The sequence below is a fragment of the Opisthorchis viverrini genome (genome assembly GCF_000715545.1).
Source record: "Opisthorchis viverrini unplaced genomic scaffold opera_v5_11, whole genome shotgun sequence".
NCBI lineage: Eukaryota > Metazoa > Platyhelminthes > Trematoda > Opisthorchiida > Opisthorchiidae > Opisthorchis > Opisthorchis viverrini.
In genome coordinates this window covers 3,560,998-3,579,962 of record NW_008751667.1, presented here as the reverse complement: position 1 = coordinate 3,579,962, position 18,965 = coordinate 3,560,998, and the positions used below count along the sequence as shown (strand labels likewise).

At 47.3% G+C, this 18,965-nt stretch overlaps 1 protein-coding gene across 1 annotated transcript; it reads left to right on the top strand.

Moving 5' to 3' along the window:
- Positions 1 to 2,288: 2,288 nt before the first annotated feature.
- On the top strand, positions 2,289 to 16,464 carry T265_01099 (hypothetical protein; the record flags this gene model as incomplete). Its single annotated transcript, XM_009165042.1, has 8 exons — positions 2,289 to 2,393; positions 2,439 to 2,549; positions 2,593 to 2,781; positions 6,540 to 6,682; positions 8,718 to 9,126; positions 11,733 to 11,873; positions 14,490 to 14,621; positions 15,836 to 16,464. 8 exons carry the CDS (start codon positions 2,289 to 2,291, stop codon positions 16,394 to 16,396), a joined length of 1,791 nt encoding a protein of 596 aa, XP_009163306.1.
- Positions 16,465 to 18,965: the final 2,501 nt, after the last annotated feature.

Sequence of the window (18,965 nt, the reverse complement as noted above, 5' to 3'; positions counted from 1 at the left end):
TAAACAGCATTGCTGATACGTGCTGAGATATAAAAAGGCCTTTAAAGTGTGGTCGTCGGTAGCTAGAGAATTGCTACGGAGCTGTTGGGAACTTTGGATCAACAGTACTGAGGTACGTTTGGTGTTATCACTCGCGACAGTTGTACTGATCACCTTCCACGAACTACCCTGTCTAGGAAAAAATCGTTCAGCTGTAACACCCTTTCGGTGCCTAGCTGCCATGCCACCCAAAGGAAGCACGAGGGCTGGGGTACTGCCAGGTTGCCCAAGCCTAGACAGGGGACGTCGAGAGGCAGAGGTCGGGTTCAAACCACGAACCTTCCGGTCAGTAAATTCGCGCTCCAACCACTTGAACCATCTCGCCCCTGTTTAGGAATTGCTTCACGTGTTAGGGAACTGTCTCCTTCTCAGCGCCATTTCCGGCCAACCCTGTGCGGAGTTGAAGCTACCGAAAGTTTGCCTACGCTTGCTGTCAATGCAGCCAGGAAGCTCAATTCTGTACGACTGTGTGGCCCAGCGCTAAAAATGACGATGCTCTGTCTCCGCAGGACCAAAACAATCCAACCGATTTGAATGTGTAACCTCGACTGCTCCTGGTCTTTGAGCCGACGTGTACTCTGATGGAATCTCGGTAATTCATTCCTGTAAGCTGATCCAACAAGCCACATCTANACATCTACATCTTTTTGGTTTTCCTGCTGCCATTAAATGGATGAAACGATGTGGCTATATTCAATGCGACGTAATGTATAAGACATAATATAATGTATAGTATACATTCGTGTGATGATGGTATTAGTCACCGAGATTGGAACCTTATGACATGTGGCGATATTCAGGAGTGAAAGTACACGTCTTTTCGCTCTTGTCGTGCCAATTTCTTACGTTCGCTGCTGTGGTTTCATGCTCTACTCGTGGTCACTGGCTTGGCCTGGTTAATACTAGATCAGAACTCATAAGCCTCGCACAGTACTATGGTGGGCCACGCTTTGGCTGCTTTACTGTAATAGTACTGAATGGACGGTGAGCAGCCGAGAGTAAGCGGTATGTGCGTTAGACGCCAGGATGACTGAAGAAAGAAGGCCCAATGGGAGGTTCGACGAGAACATTTCTATGAAGCGCGCAGATGCCTCTAGTACATTTTCAACAGCATAACGATGTGATTTTGTAGATGATAAGGCAGGACTTTCATCATCCACAGCATGACATCAGTGTTTAACACCGATGCTCCACTGCCGTAGGCAGGACTTTATAAGGTTCCTTCGTGTAAAATCTTGTTAAGAGACGCTACAGTACCTCAGTAGTTTCGTTCCATTCCTTAGTATCTAGTGTTATCCCAAACGTGTTGATATTTGCTCCTACTCTCGATCAAATCGATTCTTTCCGCACTGAAACCGATCGGACAACTTCATGACTGTTGTTTGTTCTAGAAGACCATCGTATACCTGCGTGCTCTTATCTGATTCTCTTTGTTCCGATTGAATGACGGTTGTTTTCTCAGCGTATGATGATGCATCAGCAATGCTTTGACACAGATGGCTATCCAGAACGTTACTTTGAACCAGGGGCAGATGTCTTGTCTGTTATGGCCTTTCTTAAGCTGTGTTCTTTAGCGATTTCATATCAAATGGCATACTGGCTGTTAGGCAGGAATCCACACGGATCCCCCTATACCGCACGCCTTTAGGCGCTGCTACGGCCGATAAGCCTGGTCCGCACGAGGTTGGCCCGGAATTCGGAACGCTTGCCGGTCCGGCATCAAGACGAGATCTGATTGGTCAACAATCTGGGCCCAACAGCCAATCATGACCCAGTATTGGCCAAATGCCGGTTGCCAATGGCGCATCCAGAACGCGTCAGAAATTCCAGAAAGTTATAACCGCTTACGCTTTATATACGAAGCGCTGTACAACTGTTCTTGACTTCGTTTTGGGCATTAATAGACCCTGTGGACCTTTGGTGGTTGTTTTGACGCGAACGCTAGCTGGGGAGGCTCAGACCGCGAACTAAGCTGAGGAAAATACCGTTACTACACTGGCCCACCCATTCTCCCCGGCACCGCATGAATCGATTGACATATGTATCTTTGTTTGCTGTTGTTTTGCATTGTCTGATCAGTAATGTCCGAGGCGAGCATCATTACGAGTTATCGGCACACCAACATCGACGCTGATACTGTTCCGTTATGCATTTTCAGCTCTCATTGAACACTATTTGCTGACTTGGAGAATTCGTGGAACAATGTCTATGGTAGACCGTATTTCGCTAACACCCATATTTTTCAGCCAATGTTGAAGACATTGCTGAAGCAGGCCACACCAGACCTTAGAAAAATTGGTCATGCTCTGCCAAAACTGATGAAGCATCTGAAATTGCAAAAACTATTTTTCAAGGTGCAAATTGATTTCGCCAAATGGCCCCCCTGACTGGCATTTTAGGTGATGACAAAAATTTGGAGTGAGGATGAAGAATCACGCCGTGTATTGGCCTTTTTAAACGTCCTCCAAGCGATGGATATCGCTCCCGAGTGTATGTCTTTGTGCATCAAGGTTTGTTTGTTCCCTTGTGGCATACGATACGTTTGTTGGATAGACAATGTTTGCCGCATATGTTCGGAATTCCAAATTTGTCTTCGGTGGGTCTATCGCGGCCATCAATTTTATGCGGCTGTCTTTGCTTGAGTTGTTCTCGAAGAATTTGGACGAAGCCTATCTTCATGCGTTTGTCTATATTCGCCAGTTGGCCATATGTCTCCGAAAGGCACACACCTCGCATTCCAAGGTAAGTAACTGTGTTTGGCACTTCAAATGCTGTCTTTTCGATCGAATTGGGTAGTGGGAGAAAAAAGCGACGAAATCCTTTTTGGAGGTTGTTCAGCTGTGCCTAGCTGCCATGCCACCCGAAAAGATGGGATACTGTCACGTTTCTCAACCCTAAACAGGAGCAGTTGAGATGCAGAAGTTGAGTTCGAACCACGGACCCTTTCGTCAGTAAATTCGTGCTCTAACCCCTGAGCCATTTTGTTCCCGAAAAATTGGATCGTTGCTTTGAGGATACCTCATGGAATCCTTTTGGTCTGTTCTCGGTTAACATTTACATTACTTGGGATGGAAAACGAATAAGTCTAGTCAGTATAGTGAACCAGAGGAGCCAGTAGCTTCAACTAAGGCAGTGGTTGGCTGGTTTCTGACGAACATAAGCGAATCACATTTGTAATGTTAAGTTGTAGTCGGGCGATTCATCTGGCGTGTGCGTGTGTGGCGATGTCGTACGCGCGATCCTCTGGTTAGCGCCTCCAGTTTGTCACTCTCCCAAACGCGCGTTTGCACAGCTGGCGCGGATCTGATGCAGCCAACTGTTGAGTCATACAATCCGGCTACCGGCAAATCGTCAGAGTACCTCCTCTGATCACTCACTGTAAGACATGATAACTGCCAAGTCATGAGTTTGGTGTTTAACCAAATGTTTAAATTAAACACGTTAGGGGGCGAGATGGTCCAAGTGGTTAGAGCGCACATTTACTGACCGGAAGGTCCGTGGTTCGAATCCGACCTCCGCCACTCGACTTCCCCTGTCTAGGCTTGGGCAACCTGGCAGTATACCAGCCCTCGTGCAACCTTCGGGTGGTATGGCAGCTAGGCACCGAAAGGGTGCTACAGCTGAATGGTTTATTAAACACGTTAGAATCATACTCAAAATGTCTGCCTACACCTGGCCATACCAGGGCTCGCACCGAAAGCACACGTGTTTCGCATACTAACCAATGAGGCTGTTGCAAAAATTTTCGGCAAACTCTCTACATCGAGCAGTTTGTGCGGCTTTCGTTGTGTTGTTCGTCAAAGTACGTTTCTCTCAGCCACAAATCTTTAGACTGAATGGTGTTTCTCGCCGTCGGTTTCTTTCAATCGTATTCAGTCTTCACTCCGCTTTCCGCACGAGTTTAACTGTCGTCAGGCTGTTCCTGTGCTAAGCCACGAGAGCACCCCCTTTTTATCTACATGTTGGAAAAAACTGCCCTGAACGGTTCTTGCGCTATTTCAACTCTGTGGAAGAATACCTAGTGGAATTCATGAGCTTGATCTGGCCATCGTCGTCATTATTGACGGCAGTATCAGAACACGCGCCTCACTGCCGTGACCTGAAAAGCGTAACAGCTAATGCTTATGTAATTTTTGAAGTTAGGAATCCGAGTACACGTGGCATGAAAGAAAAGACAACCTGGGGTGGGGGCTGACACCAACCCTCAACCTCCGGATGTTGTATTGACCATGCTACTGAGGACGCTTGCTATCCTTCATGCTTGTGCGGTTGGACTTCACAGCTGATTCACCACACCTCTCCTCCAGTACAATTAGTGGGCCCCCTTCGTGTGACTTTCACGATGAGCCAGACGTTGATATCATCCAACTATGTTTTTGTAACTTGTTGGAGATATAAGGGGATTGGGTATATAATGAAATGAGAAGTCCCAGTGTACGTAGCACAAACGAAAAGGAACTCTTTGAGCCCCTGCACCTCGTTCAGTTGCCTGTTGTTCTTTCTAGATATGACAGCCTCTCCATGAGAGGGACCGTAAGAGAGAGACCACTCTCTGGGACTGCGAAACACCCTTTTTTGGGGGGAGCAGGTCCACGCTTCTATCTGAAGACCTGCCCATCGGAAGACAGAGGCTTAGGTCGTAAGTGGGGGCAAGATGGCCCAAGTGGTCAGAGCACGAATTTACTGACCGGAAGGTCCTTGGTTCGAACCCGACCTCTGCCTCTCGACTTGCCCTGTCTTGGCTTGGGCGACCTGGCAGTATCCCAGCCCTCGTGCAACATTCGGGTGGCATTGCAGCTAGGCATTGAAAGGGTGCCACAGCTGAACGCTTTTCTTAGGTTGTAAGTCATGGAACACGTGCTCTAAACATCCCAACGAGTTTCTACTCAACATAGCTCCGTAGGATCCAAAAATCTCTACTGATCGAAGTTGTTTCATTTCACTCCGTGTACAAAAGATCCATGGCGAGTTTTTGGCTTGTTCCCTCATGCCTGTAGTGCTATCGGGCATGGATTTCCGCTGTCCTTCCCTCCATCAAATTCGCTGTTCACTGTGGTGAATGTTTGTTCAGGACCTGTCACAAACTTTGAGTGTGCTCCCTATCCATCCATCTGAGTAGCCCTCCTGGTGCCGTCCGGCAGCCAACGAAATGAGGAGCACTGCATTTCAGTTTCGCACCTATTGAAAGTAAAACAACATCACCGAGATATGAACTCGCCCAACGTGTGACGTTACTTCGCCAACGCAGACTGGACGCGCTCGAATTGTCACCTCTGGAGAAGCGTTCGTTACTATTATTACTATTATTACTATTACTATATGGATCAGAAACCTGGCCGTTGCGCGCTAAGGACGTCAAAAGACTTTCAGTGTTTGACGATCAATGTCTTCGGAGCATTGCCCGAATCTGGATCAGCAATGCTGAAGTACGTCGAATGGTATACGGGAGAAATAACTCACCTTCGATAGATGAACTGATCACACTGCATAGGTTGCGCTGGCTTGGCCACGTGTTGCGTATGCCAGTCGACCGACTTCCTCGAAGGGTTCTTTTCGCACAACCACGTGAAGGTTGGAAGAGAGCCAGAGGCGGTCAAACAATGACTTGGCAGCGAAGTATGAAAGCCATTACCAGCAAACTCAGCTGCGCTGGTCACTGCCGTCTTCCTGGATGGGGACCCCGAGACGGGCCACATCAATGGCTAGAGACATTATCAGACATGGCCCAGTCGCGCCCTCAATGGCGCTCATGCATCAAAGCTATTGCCTTCAATGCATAGCTCCTTTTCCAACCCCCCCCCCACTTGACAGCCCACTGAGCTGGATGGATTTATGCACCAATTTATGAGCTCCCGCCTGCAATGTGCAGCTACCTCTCTCCTCCCCCTCGGTGAACGAAACTGCGGCAGCTACAACCACTGTACGACGTGTACGCGGTTATTATAGCTGACAATGATGATGATGATGACACACACGATATTGGACAACCGTGCTTCTGAACACTGGATCAACAGTGCTGTGGAACACTAACTGGTTTACTGAGCAAACCGTACTACGCAGATTGTGTACGATCCTCGCTTGTCACAAGACTATCTAGTGCTGAATGGAGACGACTTAGTGTTGTCAGACTTGGCAACTAAGCCTTAGAATTCTGCTATGCAGATGTGGCTCGCGGGACATGAATTCTCTTTGTGTGTTTACCTCCGTAGCGCCCCCACCTCCGTTCTTATGACTGAATTACAGTGGCGTACGTCGTCTTGTACACTCCGTTTGACTTATTTTCCTCTGTGGTGACTCGGTTCTAGTAGGTCGGTCGTGATCAGACTTGTTTTGTTTATGAGTTAGGCACATGTTACAAACCGCTTCTCTACTGTCGCATTAGCTAGTCAACATCACATGAATGTCACACAGACCACCTAAAATCTTGGGAAAAGTGCACTGATCTCACACAATGAATCCACAATGAATCCTTGCCGTCTGTCTTTCTTTTTGGCATATAGGAAGACTTGCAGGCCGTACAGAACTGGCAGTTTGTCAATAGCTTCCAACTATGGGCCGAGTTTGTTGCCAAATATCACACCTCTCACAAACTGATTCGGTCGCTGATTCATCCACTGGTACAGCTCCTCATTGGCACAGTACGGTGAGTCTTGTTTTCGTGGGCACTGCTCAAATATATCGCATAAAAATCTGGTTGTAATCTTCCAAGACATGGCAGAGCATTCCACATTTCGAATGGGCCATTTTATCAGTCGTCCCGCGAGGTGGCGGTCTACACCGAGTCACGTGACTGAACTGTGTTATTGAGGGTGAGGCTAAGTGCGCGTTGATTGGGTTGCTAATCCGCCACTCGTGGTCAAAAAGTATTGTAGCCGACTGCTAACCAGTTGTTGATGTCTCCGGGCAAAAATAAAACAGCTGTACAGAGTATTTTGGCATAAAATGACTTCACTTGGTGGACGAAACCTCATTTGAAACTTCCAGACTTCATCATTATTTTCAAGCCTAAAGGATTAATGCTAGAATGCATGGAGTTTAAGTCAATCAATCACCTTCTTAAGTGAGTTGAGCTGCCGCGGTGCACCAAGTTACACCTGGTGTTACGACTGTTGGATTCGCGGTAATTCTTTATTCTGGTCGGGTTTTTGAAGTATGCTTTGCATCGATTATCCTATCTGGTTTCTGGTTGATAATAAGCTGGTCGTTCAGCTTTAGCGTCCTTCCGGTGCCCAGCTCCATGCCACCTGAAGGAAGCATGAGGGCTGGGATACTGCTAGATTGCCCAGGCCTAGACAGGGGGGAAGTCGAGAGGCAGAGGTCGGGTTCGGACCACGGACCTTCCGGTCAGAAAATTCGCGCTCTAAACACTTGGTCCATCTCGCCCCGCTTTCTGGTTGAAGGATTGCTGTTCAACGGTTAGAGTGAACTTGCTGTTTTAATGCTTGGTAACTCCGAGACAAGACACGAGCAAACTCACGTGAGCGATGCTCACTTCCTCGCACACTATGGGGTTCGTAGATGACAGTGACCGAAGTTTTCTGAACCTTAGGTGGAATTCCTGGGGAAAGAAAAGTGCAAATGTCCGCAGCCACAGAAAGTTTGCAGGACCACAGAGTGGAGAAGCCATAAATTACGGTTCAACTTCTAAGGGAAACACTCACAGTCAGCCTGAGACAAATCCATTTAAGGATGTCTGGCACCCACGTCATCCATTAGGTCCACCAAATTTCATTACAGAAATCGATGGAGTAAGTGAACACAACGCGCACGTTTTCGTTTGCTATCTGTCAATCCAAATATTGGCCAGCTAGGACAATCTTTGTGCAATTGTATATGATCACCTCTGGATAATAGGTTACAACTCTCTCCAGTTCTACCTCAGCGGGGGAAGTCTGGATCCCTCAGACATTGATCCAACGGGCGGCGGCGTTGTGATAGTTGCCAGAACTTTCACCCGCAAGTTAGCTCAAAACTTCGGATGTACGTGTATGCGTTTTGGAATATTCCCGCGTTGTGTCAATTGGTCCCTTCCCTTGCAATCAGGTGCAGCGAACGTCGGACGCACGCCAGTGGTCCCCTCCGAACCCCTTGGAAGTCGGCTGACAGATTTCACTTACGGTTGTAAGATGAAGCTCATTCATCCTTGTCACCCATTGCAATACATCCCTAGATTCAGGTGAAACAACATTTTTTGCGAATCGCCGTAGTTGGAATTTTCGGTTTGAAATGTGGGGAGCGTAGTCGGTCAGTTTCTCTGCGATATGCCGACGTTTTCACTCTGTAACTTGACTTGGCAGAGGAGTATGAAAGAGATCACGAAGCGCTTGGGTGCTGTCGGTGCTACTCGCCTTCCAGGATGGGAACCGCGTGATCCTCACTGTGTCTGGTTGGGAGACTACAAGATATGGCTGCCAACCGATGTTAGTGGCGTTCTTGTTGTCGGTTTCTATCCACATTGCCTGAGTGAATGTCTGGAGGTATAGGCACCTCGGAATGATTGTGGTAAACTAGCACTAAGTCCCTTCCCCGTCAACCTTTATTCTTTTCTTTACAATAAGGCTTCCAAATAAATCATGGTTGTACAGCAGTGAATCAGCGGTGTTGAACACTGATGTCATGCTGTCGATGATGATGATGATGCACCCTGTAACATTTCTGTCTGTCCCTCGTAATTCTAGACTAAGTCCTGGCGAGCGCTGGATTCCACTGCGGTTTCATTGTGTCAGTATGCTTCACACGCTGGCCGGTGTACCAACCTTGCGTCACAACACTGACGGTGAGAAGACAGAAACCGATGTCCTCCCGTTGACGGGCAATGCTCTGTCTCCAGCCAATCGCCTGTTAGTTCCAAGCCTATCTCTCCTGCTGGACACATTTCGCTTCGTGAATTTCAATCGTCGAGCTACAAGTGTGTCCCCTGCTCCTCTGGATTTACGCCTCCTGTTGCATTTCTCGCCAAGTCAACGAAAAGAAACTGCTTCACTAGATGCGGTGGTCAGCTGGCTGGTTGATTTGTTGACTGAAGCCGCAGCTATTCAAGCGAACTCGGTAGCCTTCCCGGAATATGTCCTCCCACTCGTCAATGAGGTTTGTGTGTGGGAGATGTTGTTGAACGTTTTTCTAGTGTTTTCCGTGTTGACGATACTTCACTTTCATTGCTGATGATGTAGGAGGGACTTTTGTCGCGGGTGATCCCCATCCGACAACACTGTCCCTCAAGAAATGCACCCGGACCGTTCAACCACGGGTGTGCACGACAGATAATTGAACCAATATCTGATTCTGAATTGTATCGCTTTTTTCTGAAGGGGTTCTTCAATCCGACTGTATGCGTACTTTTCCCTTACGGTCTTTGGAGCGTACCAGAACTGATCTGTCATATTGTTCACTTTTCGTTGTGCCGCCTGACTGCATCTCTCCAGGTGTAGATGCTGCCTTGCGGGACAGCTAACTGACATGCCGCCGCTGATGTTGTCGAGTGCGAAGGCCACAGACTGTCCGAGCGATAATCACCTAATCGGTAACGACAATTTACTGGTGGTGAAATGTAGTCGTTCCATGTTCAACCAGTTTGCTAAATGCTAGCGTTTCCTGTACGGTAAGTGGTTAGAGCGCGAATTTACGAACCAAAAGGTTCGTGGTTCAAACCCGACCTCCGCTTCTCGTTCACCCGAATGACATATCATCGACTGAGTGAAATCGTTTGATCCGCAAGCTGGAAGTAAGATGTGGTGGTAATGATTGGTTATGATCACTGCCGATGACGACAGTCAAATATTCCATTTGGTTATTTATTTTACCTAGACCTTATAGGCCTCCTTGGCTGTACATCAGATGACAGTTGATTTGTTCACCGATCTTGACTTACGAACGCTTCGTCACTGTATGAGAAGACATCATCAGTGCGCAGTTGGGTGGGTACTTCTTCCCTATCTGCGTGCGTTCTTATAGCGTATGAAGATTATATGTTACCTCCCAACGTGATTGGCTAGTCAGTACTTTGGTCTATTGGTTGGGCGTCTCTTCCAATCAAGAAGAAACAGGGAAGCCAGACCCAAATGGATATGTCAATTTGATTGGTGTTCAAGTAATAGACGAAAGTACCAACTAGCCAATCACATTAAGAAATAATTTTCAAATGCTATATAAACGCACGCAGGCAGAGAGTAGTACTCACCCAACTCCGCACTAATGACGCCTACTCGTATGGTAACGAAATGTTTGCAATTAAATTACCAAGCTCAGCAAACAGATTAACAGCCACCCGATCAACAACCAAGAAACCCACCCTAGTTACCAACATTTCAACTTCTAGAGTCCTGCTGTATCCGGAGAATCCGGTCGTGCTTCGCGTCAGCTTACTTTGGGGACCAACCAAGTGACCAACACGTTGTCGAGGCCCTTGGGTTCTTGCCAACAATGTCCCCGGTTTTTATGTATGAACGCCTCTCATGCATCATCATGTGCAACCGGAAACCTAACAGCTTCTCGTTCTCCATGTAACTGAACGCATTCAGGATGGTGTAGGAAGCTCACTGCTGGGCGCCGATCGCTCACACGTGCGAGTTGGCGGTTGTTCACCGTCCTTATGGGTTCATCTCATGCAAACTACACCATTCCCATTGGAGAGATGTTTTTTCGTCGGCGCTTCTAGACGCAGCTTGGTTTTGCATACCTAATCGAGTCAGTCGAGCCGATCTAGGGACGCTGTGGCCTAACCGGTTCTCATCCCAAGTGCTTTTTCGTCTGCACCAAGTGCTTTTAGGCTTCTCGTTTCAAGGTAAAGTGTCCTTCAGTAGACTAAACTACGCATAATGTTTCTGGAAAGACAACCAACTTTGTGAGTAGTTTCCTCCGTGAAAATACACTGCGATATGTCGAATATCGTGCCAACTGAAACATAAGGCGGCCTGTGGCGGCACATTTCAGTTGTAGAATATCATGAACGAGAGATTCAGTTGAGTCTCTCGTGAAAACCAAATTGATTTGCAAATGAGTGTATCTCTCGAAAAACAGTCCAATTTTGGTTCAAGTAGAACGGAAAGATTGACGGAAACTCGGGGACTGCGCCTATCTGATGAGCCTCAAGAAGTGCGAGACCGGTCGTGGGATGTCGAAGAGTTTTCAGCAACCTTGTGAGTAGTTTCCTTTATGAAAATATACTGCGATACCTCAAATATCGTGCCAACTGAAACATGAGGCGGACTTTATGTAGCACGTTCAGTTGGGGGACACAAAGCTGGATTTCAGATGATTCTCCCGTGAAAGCCAAAATGGTGTGCAAATGAGTGTAACTCTCGAACCAAAGCTTTTCACTTGCTTCACATGGGGGCGAGATGGCCCAAGTGGTTAGAGCGCGAATTTACTGACCGGAAGGTCGTTCGTTCGAATCCGACCTCCGCCACTCGACTTCGCTGTCTAGTCTTGGGCAACCTGGCAGTATCCCAGCCCTTGTGCTTCCTTCGGGTGGCATGGCAGCTAGGCACCGGAAGGGTGCTACAGCTGAACGCTTTTCACTTGCTTGTTGAGCTTCGATGAAGGTCAGGCCAGATGAAGCTCACGCAGTTGTTTTTTGTCAATTTGAAATATTAATCTTTTCACATAGGTTCGCGTCGGATAGGTAAAAAATTGACTCAAAGACCACCTCAGTAACTCCATCATTGCGATTTCCTCCCTTTGTTCCATCACTATAGTTGAAACAGTTCTCAAGGACATGTCGCGTGGCCGCATTCACAAGGCAAACGAAGGCTCTCCAAACTAAACTGCGGGAGCACTCGGATTGGATCTGCTTGCAGCGTCGCCGTGTACGCAGTCTGGCCAATCTTGAAGAAATAGTGAGTTTAATCCGGTTCGATATGTATCTGATTCCGCGAGTACGTCAACTAAAAAGGAAACAGTCCGCGGATTGGCTGATTCAAAGCCAAGCCACTCGACTCCGCGAGCACCTGTTTTCATCGCATCGTATGTCCCCACACCGAGGACATGAGTGTATTGTTTTTAATGGCGGTCATTCATATCGGACCAGTGAATATTTCAAAAAGACCTCAGCGTTAGCATAACCATCTAAGCATTTATTCTTCAGGAACGCTCGTCTTTTTAAAGGGCCACAGTTTCCGGTTTACGAAATTCATTGCATTGGCTGATTCGATCCGAGCTAGGTGGGCGACATCGTCGGCGAATCCTTGGGATTTGTTTTGTACTCCATTTAGTAAGCATTCAGGCTGAGCTAGTACAAATAAACTGTCATGAGTACCGGTTGGACGTTCTCAGATGCAGTGCATAACCGTTTAGGCTCATCGCCATCCTTTCCGTCATACCCGCCATACATACTGATGCTTACCTGTGATACAACCATGAGAAAAGAAAGACTTGGTAAAGAATGTAAAGAAAGGGGAAGGAGAATGCAGTTTCGGGAAAACTTCCCATTTTGACAAAGAAAGCCCAGTATTTTTTTCAAGACAGGAACCGAATTGCCTGTCTCCCTTCAAGCGTGCATTGGTCGGATGGCATGTCGGGTGTATTCGGCTGTATTCTCAGACTTTCGGACATATGAGAGTGTACAGAGAGCTCTCCAAATGATTCCGTACACAAAGCGGTGTCCGTCAGGGATGCCCACTCTCTCCATTCCTTTTTAACTTCGTGATCGATGAAATAATGAGACGAACGCTGGAGGGTCTCCAAAACCCTGGTGTTCAAATAGCCTGTGAAGGAAACGTTGTCAATCTGGAATATGCAGACGGCATCGTTTTCATCTTCGAAGAGGAGGAGAAGGCGCAAATAATCTTGGATGAACTGACCAAAGTCCTTTGGTATGCACTTTGCACCCACAGAGTGTAAGGTCATGCTTCTAGACATGCAGTCACTGAACACGCCACTTACAATCCAGGGAGAGGTACTGGAAGTTGTGGAGCGTTTTACGTATCCTGAAAGTTGTAGTAGTGTGACGGATAAAGTGAGCGCACGAATCCGCAAGACTCGGGTCGCGTTTGCTAACACATGGCGTCAAAGTGGTGTATCCATGAGTCTCAAGGGGCGTGTGTATCAAGCTACAGTGCGGGCTGTTTTGTATGGCTTTGAGGCTGAGCCTGTTCGAGCAGCGGAACTGAGACCTCTTCAGGTTCTTGAGCCATAGCTCGTGTGGGTTGGTGTCGGCGTATCCGTAGCGAGGCAGTTAGAAAGCGAGTTTTCGGATATGCAACGGGTACTTCCATTGAAGAATGTGTCCAGCACCAGAAGCTGCGTTGGTTGGGACATGTGTTGCCTGTGCCGAACCATCGTTTGCCGACGAGAGTGCTGTTTTCCATGCCCAACTCAGAGAGGTGGTCAAACCTTGACCTGGCAGAGGAGCATGAAAGAGATCACGAAGCGCTTGGGTGCTGTCGGTGCTACTCACCTTCCAGGATGGGAACCGCGTGATCCTCACTGTGTTTGGTTGGAGACACTACAAGATATGTCTGCCGACCAATGTCAGTGGCGTTGTTGTTGTGAGTTTCTATCCAGATCGCCTAGGTGAATGTCTGGATGTGTAGGCACCTCGGAATGATTGTGGTAAGCTAGCACCAAGTCCCTTCTCCGTCCACCTTCACTCTTTTCTTTACAATAAGGCTTTCAAATAAATCATGGCAGTGAAGCATCGGTGTTGAACACTGGTGTCATTCTGTCGATGATGTCATGTGAATGCTACTGACGGATGACATCGACGCGAGCAGGTATTACCATCAAATCTCATCTTGATGGGACTTATGACTGTGGGTTCTCCTAGCATGTGTCCACTCAGGTTTCCAACTGCTGTTGGTTTAACGTTTATTTTCCTTATTCCATCGACGTTCGTGACAGCCGGCTTCAATTGTATCCCGGATTTCTGTCGCTTCTGGCAAGATCTGTCTTGTTCTATTCTGGTTGTCTGTTGGTGAATGGGATCGATGACCAGTCTCTTTAGAAGCTACCCAGGCTGCGCTAAAACCATATCGGGTTGGTGCCAGTGCTTCCTCTCCAACTGTATACTACTACCTTATTCTCGAAAAGTAGTCGTATCTTAGTATGATCGACCGTGTGAACGCTAATGTCACCGGGCAGAACTCACAATCATCAACTTGCTTTTGAGTTGCTTTAAACCGAGAATAAACACCCTCCTACGGCAACCGGTTCAAAAACGCGTCTTACATTGGCTCAAACTGAGGTCTGTCCGGTCTCTCACACAATGGAATGCCATCTACCGAACCACTGTGTCGTCCTTAAACGAACCGCCACTTGATCTCTGGACGAAACTTGTTTTTAGTTCCGGGTCCTGTATCGCTTACCAGTTGGTACACTTTAACGTACGGGTAATGACCTGCTGGTGGTTAGACAAAAAAGCTGTACTCGCTGAGGAGAAAAGCTGAATATCTGTATGTACCACCACACATACCCCTGTACGCATCTTCCCGCCCACTTCTGTTTATCCTCCACAGGTCAGGTTCGAGTCATCCCTCTCGGTGCTGGACGGATCAGCTGCCATGGCTCCATTCTGGGCCTTCTACGTGTGTCACAAGGAGGTGAGGGCTCAGGAATTGGCCCGGTTGACGGAGAGTCACAAGAAAGATGTGAGTTTTGTTCAGTTTGTCTGCGATGATTCCGCGTGAAATTGAAACGGCGGTGGTTACAAACATTGCACTTAGGAAAGTTGATTCCCTCTTGCCATGGCGTGTCGCGTCATTTTCTAGTCCGATGAGCCTCGGGACATCTGATCCTCCATTAGATGTGAGAAAGCACATTTTGTTCTTCAAAAAACTTATGTCAAAGTGATATCAGTAGATGCACCAATCACTGCTTGAGAGTTAATCACGCTATTGTTGAACGGTACTGGTGTTCAGATGTTCTGCGCAAGATTATTGGCTCTGATTTTGACAGGGATTTGTAACGTTGATGATATGCAACGAAGTCCACAAGCGCAAGTTCAACTCCTCACAACACAGCTTATAAGAACCGCCAAGTTTCGCCAAAACCGTCGGATGGTGTCCGGGCCGTTAACCCCTCATGGTTTCTCGGGGCGAGATGGACCAAGTGGTTAGAGCGCGAATTTATTGACCGGAAGGTCTGTGGTTCGAACCCGACCTCTACCTCTCGACTTGCCCTGTCTAGGCTTGGGCGACCTGGCAGTATCCCAGCCCTAGTGCCTGCTTCGGGTGGCATGGCAGTTAGGCACCGAAAGGGTGCTACAGCTGAACGACTTCTGTCATGACTGTTAGGGCTGCGCTGCTTCCTCCAGTCATTCCGTTGTCTCCATTGTCTATGCGCAATTGATTAGTTTCATTACCGTTTCGTATTCCGGTCTTAAGATCTGTGTAGATCCTTCATATGAACCGACATCCCCTATATGATGTTTCGCGTAGGTTTCCGTGGGTGGGTGCAAAGCAGTGAAGCACCAGTGTCAACACTGATGTTGCTGTCTCTGGCAAACGACGTTCGAATTAATACCTTTTTCAGGATCAGTGGCTCGGCCGTGCTCCGGTTTGAGCCGCTATCTATTTAGGTTTAGCTGTGGCAGACGCTGGTTCAAAGCGTCTTTTCTCTTGGTTTCAACAACTGTCCAATTTGTTTGGAATAATTGTGAAAAGAAATAGTGCGTTTAGGCGCTGACTCGAAAAGTGCTGCAACTATCTGGTGATACGGTCGTACTTTGGTCAACTCTGGTCGTTTTTAGTGGTAACATTTTGGACCGTCGCTCGTGTCCATTGCTTATCTTGATTACCACTGATTACTGATTAATTGAAGAGTAGTGTAAATCCATTACGTTTTTTTCTCCCACTGCTACCAGGCAATACCTGACGAAACCGCCCAGCCGAAGCGTAGGTTCCAGAGTAATATTGGAGGAGATTCTGACGAGGACTCAGATAGTGTGGAAAGTGATGAATCTTATGACGTGGACGATGGAACTTCAATTACCCATGTATCGAAATCGAAGAAGCGTGATTCGTTGGCTATGGATGTTGACCGAGATACCGAGGGCTCTGCGACAGGCGATGCCGATTCAGAGGACAGTGACTTCGATTTGGAAGCTGCTTTAAAAGAGCCTGAGGAGAAGAGTGGCTCCGAGGCATCTGCTGACGAAGTGACCGATTTTGAACTCAGCGACAGCGAATGTGAGGACGAGAGAGACGATGAGGAGGTTCTCAGTGGGTCGGAGGAAGACGATAGCGCAGACTCACCTATCACCCCACCCATCCATAAGAAGATCGGACCAAAGAAGCCATCATCCTCTCGTCAGAAAACTAAGCCCAAAAAGCGTCAAATGGTCCAAAAACCAGCTGCAAAAGTTCACAAGAAGGCTATGCCGATCCAAAAGAAAAAACCTGCACAAAAGTTTCAAAAGAAGTGATGACTCTACATGCTTTGCCATTTTTTGCTACCCAATTCTTGTACAGGAAGCTTTTTTTTCAAGAAGGCGATTACAACTCTGATTGGTTGAGATTTTTGCCTGTTATTTGTTGCGATACGTCAAGCGTACGTCGATCAATCTCAGTCTAGTGGAAGGTGAACCCCCCTTTCCTGGGCAGAAAATTTGGGAACGTATTAAACTCCTGTTTGGCTACTGAAATTGAACGTATGAAGCGGTCCATAATCAAAATACTGGTTACCCATTGCCCAAATGAATAGTTCAGGCGGAAGACACCTTGGTCAGCCTCAACGCGTTGTAACTAAATAGAATAGGTACGTACTGTGTGGGCCAACGGCATCACGAGTTAAGTTCGCAAGCGTTGCTTGACAAGATAACTGAATGCCTCTGAGTACCAACCGGTGGAATGTTGAAACCAGTCAATGAAAACACTGCGGTCCTTAGTGTTAGTGACCCATTACGTTGCGCCAGAATGGTGATATTCAGTGATGCGCACAGTTCGAACTGTCAAGTAATACGTAATACACTACTCACAGGGTTGCTGAAAACTTTTCAACAGCCCATGACCTGTTTCGCCCTTCTGCTTTGGGCTCATCAGATAGGCGCGGTCCCCGTGTTTCCATCAACCTTATGTTCCACCAAATTGCACGATATTAGGATAGTACACTCATTTTCATACCAATTTGGTTTTGTCGGGAGACTCACCTGGAAGACAGCTGAGTCCATCGTTTTCCAAGCATGAACGATAGATTCAGCTGGGTTCTAGGTGAGTATCCCTTCAAAACCGAATCGCTACTTTCGTGCAATTTGGGTTGCGGTTAAGGCACTGACTCTGTCGGTCAGTACCGAACTATTGCTAGATACCTAATCTGTGAGTGGAAGCTGCGTTGCACGCGTCATTCTTAGGTTGGCTGGCCAACCCTGAATATCATACAGGACTGTCGTGAGATTCCGCAAGATGTCTATGACTAGCAGGAATCAGTCTTTATACGCGCCCAATTACTCAGCAAGAAACAGGTTAGTGAGGACCGCGGGAAGATTCACCGAACAGGAAGGCACGTTCATTAAAAGTGGTGCACCATTCAGCACCGGAAGCATCAATATCACATCGTAGCTGTTCATTCAAATAATGACACCCAAACTGTTTCATCCACCAAGCTTGAGGTAACAAGCCTAGATGTAACCTTACAGGATGCGTGATACTTGTGGAAAAGTCATTTACACATGTGCTCGTGAATCGTCTCTCGGTGTGCACACGAACAACACCGCGAGATGGATTTTGGGGAATGCTTGATATGATTGCGTTTGCCGACTCACTTGATCTTATCCGCTCCAAAGTCTAACCGATCTCACCCTACGCACTCGTCTCAATGTGCCATGCATGCACTTCATTTCTCTTCATTCGGAGCAATGCGAAGCTACTCATGAGTAGCAAAAAATGTAAATTGTTTTGGTTACGAGTAGTGTTTTACAAATGCAGTTCTTGGGGAGTACAAGAAAAATCAAAACACCTGGAAACTGGTTAGAAAGGTAAGTTTCGTATGCGAAAATCGCGACGGATTGCCTGAACGGTTGCAGTACACATTAGCCTCCTATTATTCTCGCTCGGTTACGAAAGACTTAAAACGCTCGCACAGAATAAACCCAAATCATGGATGCTAGTTTTGGGTAATTGGGACAGAAGTATCGATGTGGATAGAATTCTAACCAACAAGTGCAGATCTCGGCATATTGATCAAGTGAGACAGCCAGACAATTTCATGAGCGACCAGCTAAGGGGAACGTAGGGTAAGTCGTGGTATACGACTAAGCTGGAGTGATCTTTACGCCAGGGATAGGGTCACCATCAACGGGGACCGAGGACTGACATCCAGACAATCTTTTGGGTGGGAAAGCAGCAGCCGCTGCGAGATGCTAAACCAAAAAAAGCAACTCTTAATAGGGATTACACACATCCAACTGATTGTAACCGTGAATATATCACCTGGAGTGACCGTTGCTCGTTCGTCCGTTGCTGTTTGATTATTCACTAGATATTCGTTGATTTCCTATGATGTCGATGGACCTATCCCAGTGAATTGTTGTGGGAACCTTTTGAGCGTTTCAACCGATTGGGACGCGTGTTTGTCTCGGAAAATGTATTTGGTATCGAAAACTGGAATCCGGATACCACTGATGCAACAAGTCAACAAAGGATATCACGTCAATTTCGCAATATTTGCCATGCACTTGGGTAATGGGTACAAAAAGAATGAAAAGAGCCTGCTCTCAGCAACCGATAAGATATGGACGAATTAGACCAGCACTCTTGCCATTCCGTTAGTCTGTGTGGCTACCATTCCCGTTCGAAACCCTCCTCCTCAGAGGGCACTTCCCTCCCAATTGTAAACAACTGCTATAGACCCTGGAAACTGAGAGGTACCGAAGCCTTGTCTGATTTTTACAGTTCCGCTCAACGGAGAACCGTCGTTTCACAACAAAGTATACTTTCTTGGGATATTCAGATTAAGTTCGAGATGACTCGGTGGTAATAGGGCGAATTTACTGACTG